Below are 17,434 nucleotides of genomic sequence, written 5' to 3'. Positions count from 1 at the left end.
CCTGGAGCGGTTTCACCACCCCACTAACATCGGAGCCACCAGACTCTGCTGTACAATAAATCTGTTCGTCTTTTAGGTGCCACAATGCTCTACTTTACGTTTGCTGTAACAGACTTAACACTTCTACCCTCTGGTACATGTATATAAGGGCTAGAAACATGTGTCAGGGTTATGCTGCAGCTACTGGTAACTGAAACAATAGTGCAAGGTCTGTGACCTGATCACAGCCACCCAGATTCCTAGGCCCTCCTGCTTATTTTACAGTTCAGTTTGTTCATCTTAGCACAGCAAATGCAGTTGGATATGTCCTTCTTTACAGTGTTTCATTCCGGTATATTCTGAAGGGCGAGACATTTTCCTTTCTTAAAGGCAAGATATTGCTGTCTAAAGGCACTACGACTCTTCCATTTTGCTCCTAGGGTTTCTCAACTACTATGATGCTTGCTCTGAAGGATTAAGACAAGCTAGCTCTCAGCTGAAACTTGGAGGCCCCGGAGACTCCTTCCACCCATTCCCAAAGTCCCCGATGTGCTGGAGCCTCCTCAGTCACTGCTACAATGGAACCAATTTCTTCACTGGAGAGACAGGCGTCCGGCTGGACTACATTGCCATGCATAAGAAGGTCAGCTCTCTGTCTTTAACTGCTGTCGAATTCAGCAATTAAAAAGTTGTTGTCCCAGTTAAATGCTCACATTTATTTGCCTTCACACACTAAAAAGGTTGCTATGTGGTGCAAAGGTTCTGGATTGAATTTTAAAAGTGGCCATCACAGCTTGCATAGATTCATATTTTCATACCTTGTAGCATCTCCGTATTTTGCATTAGACTGTTCAGAATGCTTCATATACGTGATCAGATTAGATTTGGGTATTAGTGGGGACATTTGGAATTTTGGGAGAGTGTTGTGGGCGCTCTCAAAAAATGGCATGCCTTGCCCATTCATAAAACGGCTCAGCATGGCTGGTCACATTTCCCAGAAGCCAAACTGGTGAAACTGGAAGTAACTTGCCTGAGAGTTAAGTGGGGTCCAAACTCCAAAACACAAAACCACTCTTTTGAACCCAAATAAAGATGTGCTGGAGGGCCAGACTCACCTTTTTAAAAAAAATTAAATTTCTACTTTTTTAAAATTAAAAAAAAAATCTTAAGAAATAAAAATCAGAAAGGGCAGGGAACCTGGCAGGTACCAAGAGAGGTATCCATGGGCACATTTGCGCCCACAGGCACCACTTTGGAGACCCCAGCATTATCTTGTTGCAATCCATAAGACAGCCTTGTAACATAGGACAGAACAGGCTATAAATCGAATGAATAAGAACAGTCATCACAATATTTCTTACCACAGGGAGCTGGGAGTTCACTTCACATCTTAGAACAGGAAGTTGAAGCCATGGGACAGATCCAGAAGCTCTTCCCCAGGTTCATCTCTGTGCCCATATACAACGATGAGGCGGATCCGCTGGTCGGATGGTCAGTGCCACAGCCATGGAGAGCTGATGTGACGTACGCAGCTATGGTGGCAAAGGTAAGGCCCGGCTCGATCTTCAAATGCTGATAGGAATACAGGGCATCGTCTCTTTCCCTGTCCCATTGGATAATGGGAACTCAAAGCGGGGGGGGGGGCTAGCCAGATGTTCCTGCTCAGTTCTCTCTGCTTGCTCAGACAAACATCCACATGGTCAGGGCTAGGCTGGGGTGGGAGTGGTCAGACCCAGATCTGGAGCTGGTGGCTGCGTTCTCCCGTGTGGGATCCTGGAGATCAATGGAAGATCATCCAGAAGCTGATGCCTGAATGCAGCAAGGTGAAGATACCAGTTTGTTGATCAGGCAAAGGCACAAGGCTGAGCTCCTAGTATTTCTCTCAGGCTTCATATCCAGAGGCTTTATACTGCTTGCCAATTGCAGGGCCCAATGAAATACACCCCTTGTTATAAGAACTTAAGAAGAGCCCTGCTGGATCAGATCAAAGGTCCATCTAGTCCAGCACTGTGTTCACACAGTAGCCAACCAGCTGTTGACCAGGAAGCCACAAGCAGGACATGCGTGTTCTGGGTCTCAGGAATGCCCTGTGGCCTTCATACAGACACTCCACATTTATCTCCCTAGAACCAGGACTAGGCTATCAGCTTATTTTAATTCTGGCAGTAGCAGCCATGCAGGGGATCCAGATTGGGATTGGAGCATATGGGGAGATTGACTCTTATTGATTGATTGATTGATTGATTGCATTTATATCCCGCCTTTTTTCCCTCTTGCAAGGAACTCTTCCCCCTGTGCCATTTTCTCTGTCAACTCACCAGCAAATGGCACCTTTGGGGGCAAATCTCAGCTTGGGGAATGTGATCTTTGGTAGGGAAACAGCATGGGGGGAAAGGTCGACTACTCTGTCCCTGTGCGCTGGAGTCCTGATCCAGATTGCATCCCCCCCCCCCCCGCAACTATTTTTAACAGAAAAACTATCCCGAGATAGATGTTCATATGGCAGACATCTTGGCTATTCTCAGCCTAGGCTAGATCCCAGCCTCAGACTGTTAAAACCTCAACGTCCCTGACACTACAAAGACCCCAGTGAACATAAATAAAAACATAATAACTCTCTCAGTATTGGTCCTTACTGCACTGGGGCAGTGGCAGTGAGGATGGCTGCAGCGAAAGGTTTTTTGCTCTATTTCTTGTTCAAGAGGCCTCTTATTGCATAAACCTACATAAGTACAGGCCTGGCATCAATACCCAGCATGGTGGGGCAAATGCTGGGACCCCAGAGAGCCCACTGCAGTGGACACCAGCCTTCCTTTAAGCATGTCTCTTTGCAGCACTGGGCTAAGCGAACAGCAGGCTGATGGAGCTGTGTGCTTTCAGTGCTGCTGTCACCACCCCCCATCCTCATCCACCCTCTGGTAAGCTTCGGGGAGAGCATGCACTGGAGGGGCCCACCAGGGCCCCTTGCCAGAGCCCTCTCAAACCTAGTGTCGGCCCTGCACAGTTGTGTCTTTTTTTAATATATAGTCCTCTGCTTAAACATAGGCATGGTTTATTTAGTACAGCAACTCTCCGATCAAGGTCAGCACTGAACTCAATCCTCTGCAAAAGCCCATGAATTTCTTGGACCAATTTGTTACCTTATAATCATGAACTGTTTTGAAATATCCCTGTGAAGGTCCCAGAAAATACCACATAAAGAGGCTGAGAAGTCTTATTGGATAAACCCCTGGCCTGCAAAAAGAACTTGACTGGAGCGTAATTGCCACTAAAGTGGAATTGGCCTGATGAGGGCAATGGGCTTTTAGCAACGTAACGTATGACCTGTGCACCCCTTAATGGAGGAAGCCACATCGCAGCTTGTGCACACTTTCACCTCTGACAGTGGCTTCCCTTGTTACTGTGTCCTGACAACAAGCAAGCTCCATTGTAAAGCACTGCATTGTAGGGCTGGGCTGAGGAACCAGATTTAGGCAGGGGAGCTTCTCCAGGCACCACTTCAGCCAGGGACTGGTTTCACATACCCCACATCTTCCCCCAGTGGGGATGATCTAGGGTGGGCAAAGCCTTCTGGCCAACGGGGCTGGCAGGCAAAGCACTTAACACTCCCCTCCCAATTGCGCCAAGTGTGACTGTGATTGCACCTGCCCTCTCAATTGGGAGGGGGTGTAGCACACATGGGAATCTCCTTGTCACCACAGTTCAGAGAAAATAAAGGGATTTTTTCAAAATTACATTTATATCCCGCCTTTTTTCCCCTTGCAAGGAACCCAAAGTCTTGTCCTCCTCCTCTCCATTTTATCCTCACAGCAACCCAGTGAGGTAGGCAAGGCTAAGAGTCAGTGACTGGCCCCAAATCATCCAGTGAGCATCATGTCTGAGTGGGGACTAGAACCCGGATCTCCCAAGTCCCCAACCAACACTCTGGGCAGTATCCAGTACTCTTGCTTTGCCTCTGCTCGTTCTTTTGCACCTGCAGGATCAACCAGTAGCACGACTGGAAGCTGGCACTTCCTAAAACAATTGTAAAAACAAGCAGAAATTCATTTCTGGTTTCCTCAGCATCTGCAGCTCCCTGTTGCACTAGCGATGGGTCCCACTAGTATGCAAGCAGCATTGGATACTGCCCTGTAACCACTACACCACACTGGCTATCAGTTCTTCTCCCCACCTCCTGCACAAGCCCCCAGTAGCCTCTAGGCCAGGGAGAGAGGAGTGGGCAATTAGGATTAGGCCATGCTGGATCTGGGATGCTGGGAGTTGTAGTCCAACACATCTGGAGGACACCAGCCTGGGGAAGGCTGCCCTAAATGAACAAAACTTTCCTTGCTTGGTTGTATGATTAGGCCTTTACAACTCCTGTCCTACCAAGCCAGTCCATTAGCTCTGTGAGTGGCCCACAAGAGCCTCAAAATCATCCTATTTTTTAGGGGAAGCCATAATAGCTGGAGGATTGTGTTCAGCTGGGCAAGCCCCACATTTTGCAGGCCTGTTACAGGAATCACCCTCAAAAAAATCCTTAATTTTTTTACCTTTTCAGTAAAAAATGCATCAAGGGTAAATGAGTTACTGACTTCAAGCTCTTGAGAATCAGAAATTAGGCTTGGACAGAATATCTCCACAGTGCCCCAACTGCTGCTGCAGGGCTGCTCTAAAGACCATCTTGCCCTGAGGGGAGTTAGGCCTAGACAGAGAATAGGGAATTAGCCTAGTCAGAATATCTCCACGGTGCCCGAAATGCCACTGCAGGACTGCTCAAAGACCATCTTGCCTTGAGGGGAGGGGAGTTCTGGCTTTGAAAAAGGTTCCCCCCCCCCCCTTTGTAGGTTTTTTTGCCTTTACCATTGTATTGTACTTGTTACTGATCCTTTGAAAATTAGTCCTTTTTAATATATGGCAGTCATGTAGTGTCCAGTCTCTGTCAGGGGGAAGAATCTGTGCAGATAACCTTGCTCCAGGTAGATCACTTTCACGACTGCTTTGAAATTGGGGAAATGCTCATGTCAGCACTGGAGGGGCTACATCTTGTTTTTCTTTTTAGTTATACAAATGGCAAGGCAATGTTGTAGGGAAGGGGTGCACAACCTCAGGCCTGGGGGCCAAATCTGTCCCTCATGCCCCCTTCCCCATGACCTACCCTCCCTACCTCAGTCACCAATTGTTTGGCGGATCCCCAGCTTTTGTGTCTTTCCCCCCGCATTCTAAAAGATTTAAATGCCTCTCCTAAGGCTGAGTTGCCAGCAGTAAGAAATTTAAGTAAAGCATGCTGGCATGTTTTTGTATTGTTGCCTTACTCCTTTTGCCCTTGGCCCCACCACTGTTGCCTCCCCCCCCCACACCACCACTGGACTGCAGCCCCCCAGAGCTTCTCCAAAATGGAATTTGGCCCTCGGGTTGAACGAGGTTCTGAACCCCTGTTGTAGAGCGAGGGGATAACTTAGTTTGTGCTTGCCACAGTTGTTTTCTTAAAGAGCTACCTGAGCACTCCGGCATTTGAGTAGCACAAAAGGAGCGTTCTCAGCTTCTGGGAGAGGAAATAAAGTAGGAATTTTACATGCACGTGCCTGCATGCACAGAGTTGCAAAATCGTGCACACACAGATGAGTGGAGAAGTTGTGTTGCTTGTCACAGGCATCATCCAGGAGCGGCATGGGCGGGGGGAGGGGGACTCATGATCAGCAACCTCATATGATCCATTTCTTGCTGGGCTGTACCACTTCAGGCTGCAGGAGGGAGACTGAAAATTGGAATGTCTTACCATGTTAGTAATCTTTTTTTTTTAAGTTCCCTATGCATAGAATTTTCATAACATGAGGCTAGAAAATGACCACAGTGAAGATTAACTGTATGTAGGCAGTCGGCTATGGAAATGGTTGCTCAACATTGCAAACCAAAAATGTAACCCTGGAAATCCAGTCTTGCCATGTAATAAACACAAGATGGCATCATTTCCCATGTTGATACACAGCGCTGCTGCTGCCAGGCTCCTCACTTGAGGTCTTGACAGGAGACTTTTTGGAGCTAGCTCAGAGAAAGCAAAATGTGGCTACTGAGAAGCGAATGGTCCCTTCATATATTCTCTAGTATCAAATATATTTGACGCTGCATTCACCTGCAGCCAGGAGCCACAGTCAGTCTCAGTTCCCTGTTGTGTGTACCAGCATAATTAGGGCAGGTTTCAGGACAGAGGAAAGGGGAAAGGACAATTCCCGTAGTCTCCCCACAGCATGCACACTATATCTTTGTAACCTACACAGATATTGAACAATGTTCGTGGTACTATATGCTCTGCTACTCGCTATTCTGCCAAATGAAGAGAAGGACCGCAGATACTTTTAGCTGTTCTCCTCTCCAAGTTGGTCTGCAGGTTGTGGGGGGAGGCAATGTGCTTCTGGGATGCGTTCTGAGCCAGAGAGAACACTAGCTATTGTGTACATAGATACTTGCTAGGCCCAGCATTGCAGTAGCTCCCTCCAAAGTTACACAGCCCATGGAAACAGTTATCTGTGCAAGTCAGCGGCTTCTGGAATACTCTGTTAACAGAATCCTGGAAACATTTCACATGCTTTTGCTCCCTGTATCCTCTTAGAGCAATGGTGGGTAGAAGATAGACCATGGTCCATAGAGCGCTGTAAACAGACTTTTCTAAAGCCTTTAATAGTTTGTTGTTTTATTTTTCTATTATTGATCTTCATCAGCTTCTCTGAGACCTCTTTTCATCTGAAGAGTGGGATAAAAACACCAAAAAATAATAATTATACATATCATGTATACCAATGGAGTGCTTAGGTTTGGGGTTGGCAGCCAGCCCTGAGCTTGAGCCTGTTAGCACTTTATAGCACAGCAGGGGAAAACTGCAGGAGGTGGGAAAGAAAAATGGTTTCATTTCCTTCCCTCCTGAAACCATCCCCGCTCCTGGTCCAGGCTGACTGGAGCCCTGTACAGGAGCAGACCTGTAAGGGGCTGAGGATACACTACAACATGTTGTTATGGATCCCCACTTGCCTGTCTATAAAAGCTAGTTCCCAAGATTTTATCACATTTGAGCCTGGGGGTGGGCAACTTTTTGTCCCCAATGACCACATGTGGTGATAACTAGGGGTTTGGGGACTGAAGATGGTGGTGGACACGGCCAGGGGTGGCCTCAACCTCACCTAGGGATGTCAGAGAAATCTGCAACGGAATCAAATGAGTTCGGATTTCCATGACTCCAACCTGAGGATTCCACAGCGGACCGGCTTTTTCCCAAGTCGCATGGATTCCACGGACTTGAGGACCATTGTTGTTGTTGTTTTTGCTTTCTGGAATTTTATGCAAATTGAGTTGTAGAAAAATATGTAATTTTTGAAAAAACTGGACAAAAATGCGCATTTCCTTCATAGACTAAAGTATGAAAATGCACATTTCAGGGGGGTTGCACAAATGCGAATTGGTGCAAATGCAAAGTTGTGCAGATGTGGGAAATTGGAAAAAATCTGATTCCATCAATGAGCAGACGATGGAACAAAAGGCACCTGGCAATCCACAAAATGCGGACAGAACGAATTTTAAAATCTGTACATCCCTACTCACACAACCTCCCGAAGTTGTCCACCCCTGCTATAAAGCAAAGTAAAGCCCTGCATTTTGAATGAAGCAAAATCTGCCCTCCATCACTGATGCAAGGTCCTGAATTCCATCTGCTGTGGAACCTGTAGGAGGATTTAAGACGTCTGTCTCCACAGTGCGCACACGCACATGAACACATGCATTTGAACACACATACTCCAGGTTCTTGTAATATTCAGGCTGTCCGTTGTCACCCCTCCTAATGGTCATGAGAGTCATTTTGCTACTATTGTTTATGTATGTAGCACCATCTGTGTGCATGGCACTCACTTTATTTATTTATTATTTTTCATTTCATTTCATTTCTGTACTGCCCAATAGCAGAAGCTCTCTGGGCAGTTCACACACATACAAAAAAACCTTTACAAAATAAAGAGGGCAGGTCCCTGCCTCAAGGAGCTTACAATCTATAATTCAAATCCTATGTGTCTCAGAGAATGGGAGGAAATGAAGGGAAGGTGAAGAATGGGTGTTTCTTTCAGTTACATATACATGTAGTAAATGAAGGGTGCAATCGTATGCATGTTTAGACAGAAAATAGTCCTATAACTCCCAGCATCCCCTGGCCAGTGCTGGCTGGGGGATGCTGGGAGTTGTAGGAGTTTTTTCTCTCTCTAAACATGCATAGGATTGTGCCATAATAGCACTAAAAATGATCAGAGTTGGCAATAGCCATCCTTGTTGTGCAATCCTGATCCTCATTCAGTGCTACTTGAACTCCTCAGTTCCTGATTTTAAAAGCATTTTTTCAGAACTCCCTTAGGCAGAGTTGGAAACGCTTTAAAAACTAACCTGCTGCTCTGTGTATTTTGGCATGGAGCACTAATCCTTTTACATCTGATTAGTTACACCACTGCAATCCTCCTCTTAAGTTCCTAATTTTAGCAAAGCTGAGGAATTAGGTCAACTAGAGCTTCTGAGTGGATCCTGATGCTAAATTTTGATGGTGCATTTATTATTTTCAAGATATCCACGGTAGAGCTTTGCATCCTGTACATAGATTTAATTTCTTCCATAGCCAGACATACATATCAGTGAATTATCAACTGTACTGGGTGAGGGTGGAAGTAACGAGTCAGTAGAAAATAAAATTGTGATTCCACTCTTAAAGTGTGGTGCTCAGGGATTTGTCTATGATCCCGCAGAAGCACAGAAAAGCTACAGAATGTGATACTGGGCCCAGAATACAGCTGACATCCTTTATTTAAAACACACACACAGCTTTCTAGTCCTTATGGTTGCAAAGATCTACTTGAAAATACCCAGTTCCTCAATGCCTGCTGAAATCCCAGAAACCAAAGACATTGTTGAATAGGTGTTCCACAGCTAGAATGATAGGAGCTTCAGTGCTCTGTATAGTTCTTCGCTCCTCCTCATTGCTAGCAAAAGCAGAATAAGAGTACAATTGCAGAATAAGTTACGCAAAATAAGGGAAAACAAGCAAAGCTGCTTAATTTATGCAGGTCACAGAATCGGGTTACCTTAGTGCTTAATTTTGATTAAGTACAGACAGCCCTGGTTACACTATATAATCATTTGAAATCTAAATAATGGTTTTGTCCTGCTGTGAGATGGTTGGCAAGAATCTTAACTCCCCAGTATGGTACAGTACAGCCCTATTCCATGTATCTCAGGGATGTTAAACCTCAGGCCCACTAGGGTTTCCGAGACAAACATGCCCCATTCTTCTGGCCCCATCCTTTCCCCTGACCACAATTCTTTCATGGGTTCCTGGCGTGTGTGTGTGTTGGGGGGGGGGGTGTTTCCCATTCTAAAAGGATGAAATGCCTCTCCTAAGGCCTAGTTACTGGCCATAAATTCCATCCCCCAAATGACTTTCAGTAAAAACTGAATGTTGGGGGAAAGACATAGTTACATTAAATATTAAGATCATTGTCTGAGGGCCTCCTCCAGGTGCCCCCATCAGATGAGGCAAGGCTGATGGCTATAAGGGAGAGGGCCTTTATAATGGTGGCACCCCTTTTCTGGAACTTTGCTCTCCCCAGAGAATCTTGCCTGGTGCCTATGTTGTGGTCTTTTCAGTGCCTTTTTATTCAGGCATTTTAAGAACCGTTTGTAGTGCTTTTAGTACTCTCTTCTGCTGCTGATTTTATCTTGGGTTTATTCTGCACTGGTTTTATTTGTTTTCATGTTTGCACTGCATGCTTTTAATATATTGTAAACTGCCCAGAGATAACTTTGGTTATTGGGCGGTTCGAAAGTATAGTAAATAAAATAAATTAATGAAATAAAATAAAATAAGAGCACTAAGCTAAAATATACTGGCATTACTGGTATTTTGGCCCTGCCCCCTTTTGCGTTTGGCCCCGCCCACCCCTGGAATGCGGCCCCCAGGAGCTCCTCTGAAACTGAATTTGGCCCTTGGGCTGAAAGAGGTTCAACACTGCTGAAGTATCGTGTTTTCTGGGGCTAAAACGGTAACGTACGCTCAGTGTCAAAGATGCCGCTCCTTTTCTGTCCAGGTGATTGCCCAACATCAAAATCTACTGATTGCTCAAGCCAACAACACCATCAACTACACCCTGCTGAGCAATGACAATGCATTTATGAACTACTATCCCTACTACTTCACCCAGAGGACGCTGACGGCACGCTTCCAGATGAACAACACAAAGCCCCCCCACGTCCAGAGGGTGAGGAAGCCTGTGCTCACAGTGATGGGCTTGCTGGCTCTGCTAGGTACAGCAAACACTTGTTCTAAAAAAAAAAAACACTAACCCCACTTCCCAGGCACAGGAACAAAAGAGGTTGTTTTTCAAATTCAACAGAGGAGTGGAGTGTTTTTCACTGGCCCGCGGTGTTAATCCAACCAAACTGGAGTATAAGTATAAGCTCGCTCACTACCCGAGGGACCATCGTCTGTCCTTTGAACGTGCTGCCTGGAGTCATTCCCCCACAACCTAGTCCTCGCCGCCATGTTTCCTTCAGACCTAGCACACGCTGTGCACAATACCTTGGAAAGAAATGTGGTGGCTGGGGTGGAGTGCTAGTAGCTACACTAACAGCAGGGAAATGGCTGCTTGGAGAGAGGCAAGACATAGGGTTTGAGGGCTACTTTTTGAGAAACAGAGAGGGGGACCAATAGAATAAGACCAGAGGCCTCCAGCCGAAGATATTTGTATTGAAATCACAGGCACTTCAGGGCTTCTCACATCTGCAGGTCTAGGCCATGCAGACCTCTCTGCCCATTCTTTCTTTCGGTGTTCCTTTTCCCTCACAGGTTCTTCCCTGTGCCTTTCGCTTCCCCTCACTCCGCTGGACAGCTCCTCCTTCCAACCGTCCGAAGCTCTTAACTTCCGCTCGGCTGCTCCAGTGATAAACCTCCTTCTGCCTCCTTTCCTAGTCCTCTGCCTTTTCATCCTAGGCCGGGGGTGTTGAATTCAATTTCAGAGAAGCCCTTGGGGGCCCCATTCAAGTGGCGGGTTGGGCTGAAGGCAAAAGGGGATGAGGCCAGAATGCAGAAAACACCAGCATGTTTACCAGCTTAAAGCTCTTCCTGCCAGTGGCTAGGCCTTAGGAGAGGCATTTCAACCTTTTAGAAAAGGGGGAAAACAGCACAAAAGCCAGGAAGCCACCAAATGATCAGTGGATGGGGGAAAGGGGGTGGGGCCTCCTGAGGAACCACAGAAGGCTGGATTGGGACCCCAGGCAGGCTGCATTTGGGCCCCTGACCTAGGCCTAGACCTTCCAGCTCCTCTTTTTCAATGCAGGGCTAAACAGCTGCATCCATGTCATTGTTTTACCCATGCACAGAGTAAATAATGGCTTCCAGAAGCAGAATTCAAAAGCAAATCAGCTGGAATGGTGCACATGAAAGGGTTTCATGTGTTATAAGATTATTAGTCCATAGACTTAGCCTGAGCGGCTGCAGATTTACACCAATTTCTATTACCCGCCAGTTGCAACAGAGTAATACAGACAGAAACACACTGGACAGTATGAACGTAGGGTCACCCTGCTGACTGAACGACCTTACCCAGGTCACTGTTTCTCAGCCTGGCCAACCCAGAAGACCATCGTGGAGCTACAATGCTATTTTGAACTTCTTGAAGGATGAACAGGATCCAAATGTAACCAAACAATTAAGTACTTAGTCAGCCTTGATTGCTCCACTAGCCATTTTGAGTTGAGTGCCACCTAGTTTGAAACCAAATAGAACATAGGAAGCTGTCTTTACACCAAGTCGAATCATTGGCCCGCCTCCAGCTTATTGTTGTCTACACTCGCCAGCAGGGTTCCAGGCAGGGGTCTCCCCCCAGCCCTACCTGGAGATTCAGCATGCTAAGTGGGCGCTCTACTGCTGAGCTACGGCCCTTCTGGCCGCTGTCTTTAGAGCAACGATAAAATACTTCAAATGCGCCAATAGACAGTTCTTGTATAAAGCCTTTTTTATTCAGTTTTTTCTCCCACTTGCGTAGGGGACAAGCAAGTCTCTGCCATCATTGACAGCCGTGGATCAGAAGACCCGAGTACTCTTGGAGTACTTGCCAGTCTGCACAAGCCTGCCGAGATACAGCTGGTAGACAGCTGGCAGGCCTCCATATTGATCTATTCCAGCCTTGATAACCAGACATCCTCAAACGTCAGTGCCGTGACAATGAATGTAACCAGCTACCCCAGAGATAAAGGTAAGATTGGAGCTGTGACCAGTACAGAGACTATTTGTCTAACTCAGTCTTCCCAGCCAGCTAGGCAGAGGTGGGGCCTGAGCTCCAAAACACAAATCCACCCTTTGGAACCCAAATAAAGATACCGTGCTCGAGCACCTTCAAAACCACCCACGGTTAACGAACTTTGGGTTGCTTTAAGATGTGCAACCCGGGTCTATATTTGAAAGACACAGTGGCCCTATTCACATGTGATGCAAAGCCTTTATGGTTAGGGAATTTGCGCGAACCACGTGTTTGCGTGTTGTATGGGGGGAGAAAAACCCACTAACCGTGGTTCCGGGACCACCCCCCTGCAGCAGCGTTAAGGGGCCCCCAGTGGCTTACCATGATGTCTTTCATGCTCCCCAGTGGTTAAAATGGCCTCCGAGGGGGTTACAGGCCACGACCATAGAGATGGCAGCCTACAGCATCTGCTACTTTGGGCGACACTCTAGCTGGCACAGACTTTCTCTATGGTCGCTAAAGCATTGGAACAGCTGGAGAGGCCAGCGCGCACGTTTTCACAGTGCACAGGCCTCTGGGATCACCAGTGGTGGGAGGATGGTTAAGGTAACTAGGGAGGGGGGGTGGTTACAGGAACCACGCGGTACCACATGGTTACCGGTCATGTGATGGGTGCGCGCATCATGGTTTCGCTACCCACCCACCCGTAGTTACCCTAACCACCCTTCCCATGTGGACGTCTGAACAGGGCCAGTCTCTGACTCAATGCTGAACTAGAAACAAACTTTGAATGTTTCCTTTCCCTTTGTCTTCCCGAAGAACTTGTATATGTAACGTACTACTTGGATAACTACTTGACCAATCCATATTTGCAGTGGAAGAAACTGGGAGCTCCAGATTTTCCTTCTCTGGCACAACTGGAACAGATAAGAAATGCCGAGGTATAATCTGTTGGTGAAATGGCTACACATGCAATCTGCAATTCAATCCAATGGACATTTACACAGAAGCAAATCCCACTGAGTTCAGCGGAGCTTAAAATTGCAGCCATGCATCCCTATATTATGCATGTAACACCCCCCCCCCAAAGGCTTCTTTATAACAGCATTATTAAAAACGCACACGCACACACAAGAAACGAAAGGCATCCCATGATGTTCAGTGGGACTTGCTCTCTGGTCCTAAAAGTTTTAAGCTCACATTGTAATCGTAAGGCTAAAAAATGGTAAAGCCAGATTTCTCTCCCTCCTGCAGAGGCGATGTCTCCTCAGAGCACCGTTTCTCGTTTCCTTGGGCTTTGTGTTCACCCATCAGACCATCTTCTCCCTCACACACTTCCCCACACATTCTTCTGGATGATGTTGTATTGGTCCCTTGCCTCGCAGAGTTCGCACTCCATCCTTGCTGAACATAAGTCCTGGCCTGCTGGATCAGACCCAGATCCACCAAGCCCAGCATTCGCTTTCCACTAGTAGCCAGCTGTATGCCACTGGGAGCTCACAAGCCGGACATGATGCTGAAGGCTGCTCTTTTCTTGTTTGTCTCTAGCATTAGATATCCCCAGTAGCACAGGTATACTGCTTCTGTAAAATGAGGTTCCATTTAGCTGTAATTGAGTCATGTCTGTCCTAAATCTATTAGGTGATCCTGAAGTTCTAGTACTGTGAGACAGGGACAAAAAAATCCCTCCTTCTACTCTGTCTCACAATGTTCATAATTTTATATGCCTTTATCATACCCTGATTTAGGCTTCAATCCTAAACACACTAATTAGAACAGCGGTCCCCAACCTTTTTGTATCAATATGCAGATTTTGAATTTGAGAGAATGTCATGGGCACTCTTACAAAATGGCTGCCATGGGGGTGGGGCTTCACCATTCATAAAATGGCTGTTATGGTGGCTAGTCACAAAACACTCATTTCCCAGAAGGCAAACTGGTGAGACGAAAAGATAAGTAACTTCCTCAAGAAACTAGGTACAAGGCGTAGGTGGGGTCTGAGCTCCGAACCACAAAACCACTCTTTTGAACACAAAGATGACACTGGAGGGCAGCACTTCACTTTGCAGCACTCGCAGCATCCCAATTAAAAATGATTAATTGCAAAAATCTTAAGAAATAAAATAAAAATCAGGAAGGGCAGGGAGTCTGTGGGAGCCAAGAGAGGTACCTTGGGCACATCGTTGCTGATGGGCACCATGTTGGAGATCCTAGTATTAGGGAGTAAGTCCCATTGAACACAGGGGGCTTACTTCAAAGTAAAGATGCTTAGGATTGCAGTGAGTCCTTTTTTCCCCTTAAAAAGCCCCAACACTTGAGCTTTTCCTCATTGGAAATGTGCTCTAACCTCCTTGATCATGTTAGGAGCTTGTTTTGCTGCTCCGTCCCTTGAGGCAATTAGTATTTTCCTTGAGAAGTATTTCGGGCCCTGAGGGGAGCCAGCACTCTTGGGCCCTTTTCCTCCAGCTGCTAATCATTTTCCTCTTCTCCCCCTCTGCCCCTTCCAATCACCTGGGTCCTCCTCACCTTTATTGAATGTCTTCATGGCACTCTGGTATAGGAGGGAGGGACTAGTTACAGTGGCTTTTTGCCTGATAGATTATAGCTGGAACTCCCTGTCCCATCCCCCATCTTAGGAATCCTCCCCATCTCCTGCAGTAAAAGTTGTGTGACGTTTTCTCGTAGGACTAAATGTGGTGTTATCACAAGACAAGACTTACACTCCAGACTTACACTGGCATAATACTAATTCCCTCTCAGGGAACTCTGGGAACTGTAGTTCCAAGCTAGGGCTCTCTAATAGAGAACTGTCAGCACCTTCACCAAGCTCCAGTTCCCAGGATACTTTGGGAGAAAGCCACAACAGTTAAAGTGATATAAAAACCTATGTAAGCGTGTAAGACCACAGAAGGGTCCCTAAAATGAGGGAGAGGACTCCCCTTCCCCATCTTTCCCCTCCATTTCCACTTACCTATTATTTATGTCTCTAGTATCCAGTTCCTTAAGAGATGGAGTTGTCCAAACTTGTTTCATCCTTTTTATGCTGTCCAGATGTTTGCTCCCTGCAGGATCAAACTTTTTTTGTAGAGCTGACTCCACAGTATGCTGAGGAGGCTGCATAAATATTTGTAGTAAGAATATCTTAGCAAGCAAGGCCACCACTTTTGTTCTGCTTTTGATCTTTTCTTGATATTCCTCTGTAAGCGCATACCTGAACACTGGGGAGGATGTGCCCCACTGGTCCCCCTTGCAAGAAAGCTGAGCCCTGCTCAGTGGATATTTTCACATTTTATTTTTTATTTTTTTAAAAATGGCTAAGGGTGGAACTAAAAGTTATTTCACCAAACACAGGTTCACTAATGTAAGAACAGGGAGAAATGAGGGGAGGAACTGATGGGTATAAGTGGTGCTTAACCCCTTCTGTGCCTGCCAATTGTCCTCTGCAAACCACACTCTGCTCCATACTTTGGGGATGTTACCAGGCTTACTTCTGGTTTTGAAGACCAGTTGGGAGGGAAATTGTTTAAAGCAGCCTACAGGGGCATTTCTGCAAGGGTGAAGCATCACTGAAGTGTGCCTGCCACTGGTAAATCATTGCTGAAAACGTGCCCCTGCGGAAGGATTTTCCAAAACTCATTGGGCCAACAAATTAATAATTGTTCAGCCTCTGGAGTTTTCTCCTTTTTCCAAAAGTGCCAATCAGCCACGAAGCTCACTTGCTGACCATGGGCCAGTCACACCCTCCCAGCCTAACCTACCTCACAGGGTTGTTATGAAGATAAAATGGAGTATAGAACCATGTACGCCCTCCTGAGCTTGTTAGAGGAAGGGTGGGATATAAAGGTAATAAAAGCCCTCTTCAGAAATTACACCCGTGTGTGCAATCAAGGTGTGAGTAGGGAGAGGGCTGCACCGACTCACACTCCCTGCTCACACTTTGACTGAACACGTGAGCATAATTTCTGGAAAGAGATAAATAAAACAAATCACCCCTGTGGGAAAAGTGGTCACGTTAGGGTAGGATCCAATGGGACCCTGCCGCTGGCGTCAAGCACCGCTGGTTCCTGGTGTGCATGTGGCTTCCAGTGGTGCGCATGTGGCCCCTACCACTGTCCGTGGCGATGTAGCACTTCTGGGGGCAAGCCCCCAAACAACCAGAAACTCAGGTTTCTGGAAAGTGCAACCTACCCCTTCGAGAAACCTGAGTTTCCGGTCGTTTGGGGGCTTGCCCTCGGAAGCACTACATTGCTGCCACCAGTGGTAGAGCTGCGCATGCACCACCAGGGCCAGCTGCGCATATACCAGGAACCGGCGGTGCTCACAGCCAGCGGTAGGGCCCCGCTGGATGCTACCCTTAGTCTCTGACAGTTAAGTGTAAGGGTCGATTTTGGCATGCCCCCATTTTTCCGTGGAGGAATGCACATGAAAAATATTATGTCAGGATGCAGAATCCATGTGGATTGTAAGGAATTGTATCTGAGCACAGGAGTCAAGTATGCTAATCCGAGATCTCTCCCCCAAACAATCCACTGTAGGGTTTGCATGCTGACATGATGAATTTTGTGTGAGTTCCTTCCTATAAGTATATTTCCCCTGTGAAGGAAAACAGTACAAGACAATTGGTTCTGATCCACCTTAACCAGGCTGATTTATTTCTGATTTACCCTCTCTTCCTTCAGAAAGTGCAGAACAGTTACCTCAGAGCTACTGAATGGTCTCCCACCCAGGCACTGATTAGTCTGAGAGTTGCTTAACTGTAACAGTGGAACTGTATCATGTGTCCTGTGGGCCCCAGATAATATTCCCTGTCATATCTGCATGGATATTAATAATAGCTTAGTGTGGAAAGGGGCCGCTGTGGCTTAGTGGTTAAGACGCTGAACTGCAGACCGGAGGTCGGCAGGACAGCAGTTTGAGACCCGAGTGCTGCGTGACGGAGTGAGCTCCCGTCTTCAGTCCCAGCTCCTGCCAACCTAGCAGTTCAAAAGCAAGAAATTGCAAGTAGATAAATAGGTACCGCCTCGGCGGGAAAGGTAACAGCATTCCGTGCACCTCGGTGTTCAGTCATGCTGGCCACATGACCACGGAAGTGTCTTCAGACAGCGCTGGCTCTTTGGCTTAGAAACGGGGATGAGCACCGCACCCTAGAGTCGGATACGACTGGCTGGGGACACTTTACCTTTTTTAGTGTGGAAAAGCCATGGGTCGCTGTA

The 17,434-nt window shown here is 46.8% G+C and overlaps 1 protein-coding gene across 3 annotated transcripts in view; it reads left to right on the top strand.

Moving 5' to 3' along the window:
* The window catches only part of IDUA (alpha-L-iduronidase), a 68,948-nt gene that overhangs the window by 35,038 nt on the left and 16,476 nt on the right, over nt 1-17,434 (top strand). For all 3 annotated transcript variants that reach the window (XM_084834852.1, XM_084834851.1, XM_084834853.1), the window contains 5 exons: nt 420-622; nt 1,346-1,525; nt 10,071-10,287; nt 12,027-12,236; nt 13,041-13,162. In XM_084834852.1, the coding sequence (XP_084690978.1) occupies nt 420-622; nt 1,346-1,525; nt 10,071-10,287; nt 12,027-12,236; nt 13,041-13,162 (932 nt within the window). The remainder of the gene's footprint in view (nt 1-419; nt 623-1,345; nt 1,526-10,070; nt 10,288-12,026; nt 12,237-13,040; nt 13,163-17,434) is intronic.

Source organism: Heloderma suspectum, chromosome 2, assembly GCF_057233095.1.
Source record: "Heloderma suspectum isolate Gila_16-S chromosome 2, 16-S_ref, whole genome shotgun sequence".
NCBI lineage: Eukaryota > Metazoa > Chordata > Lepidosauria > Squamata > Helodermatidae > Heloderma > Heloderma suspectum.
The sequence above is the reverse complement of the archived record's forward strand: the minus strand, read 5'-3'. Positions and strand labels throughout refer to the sequence as shown.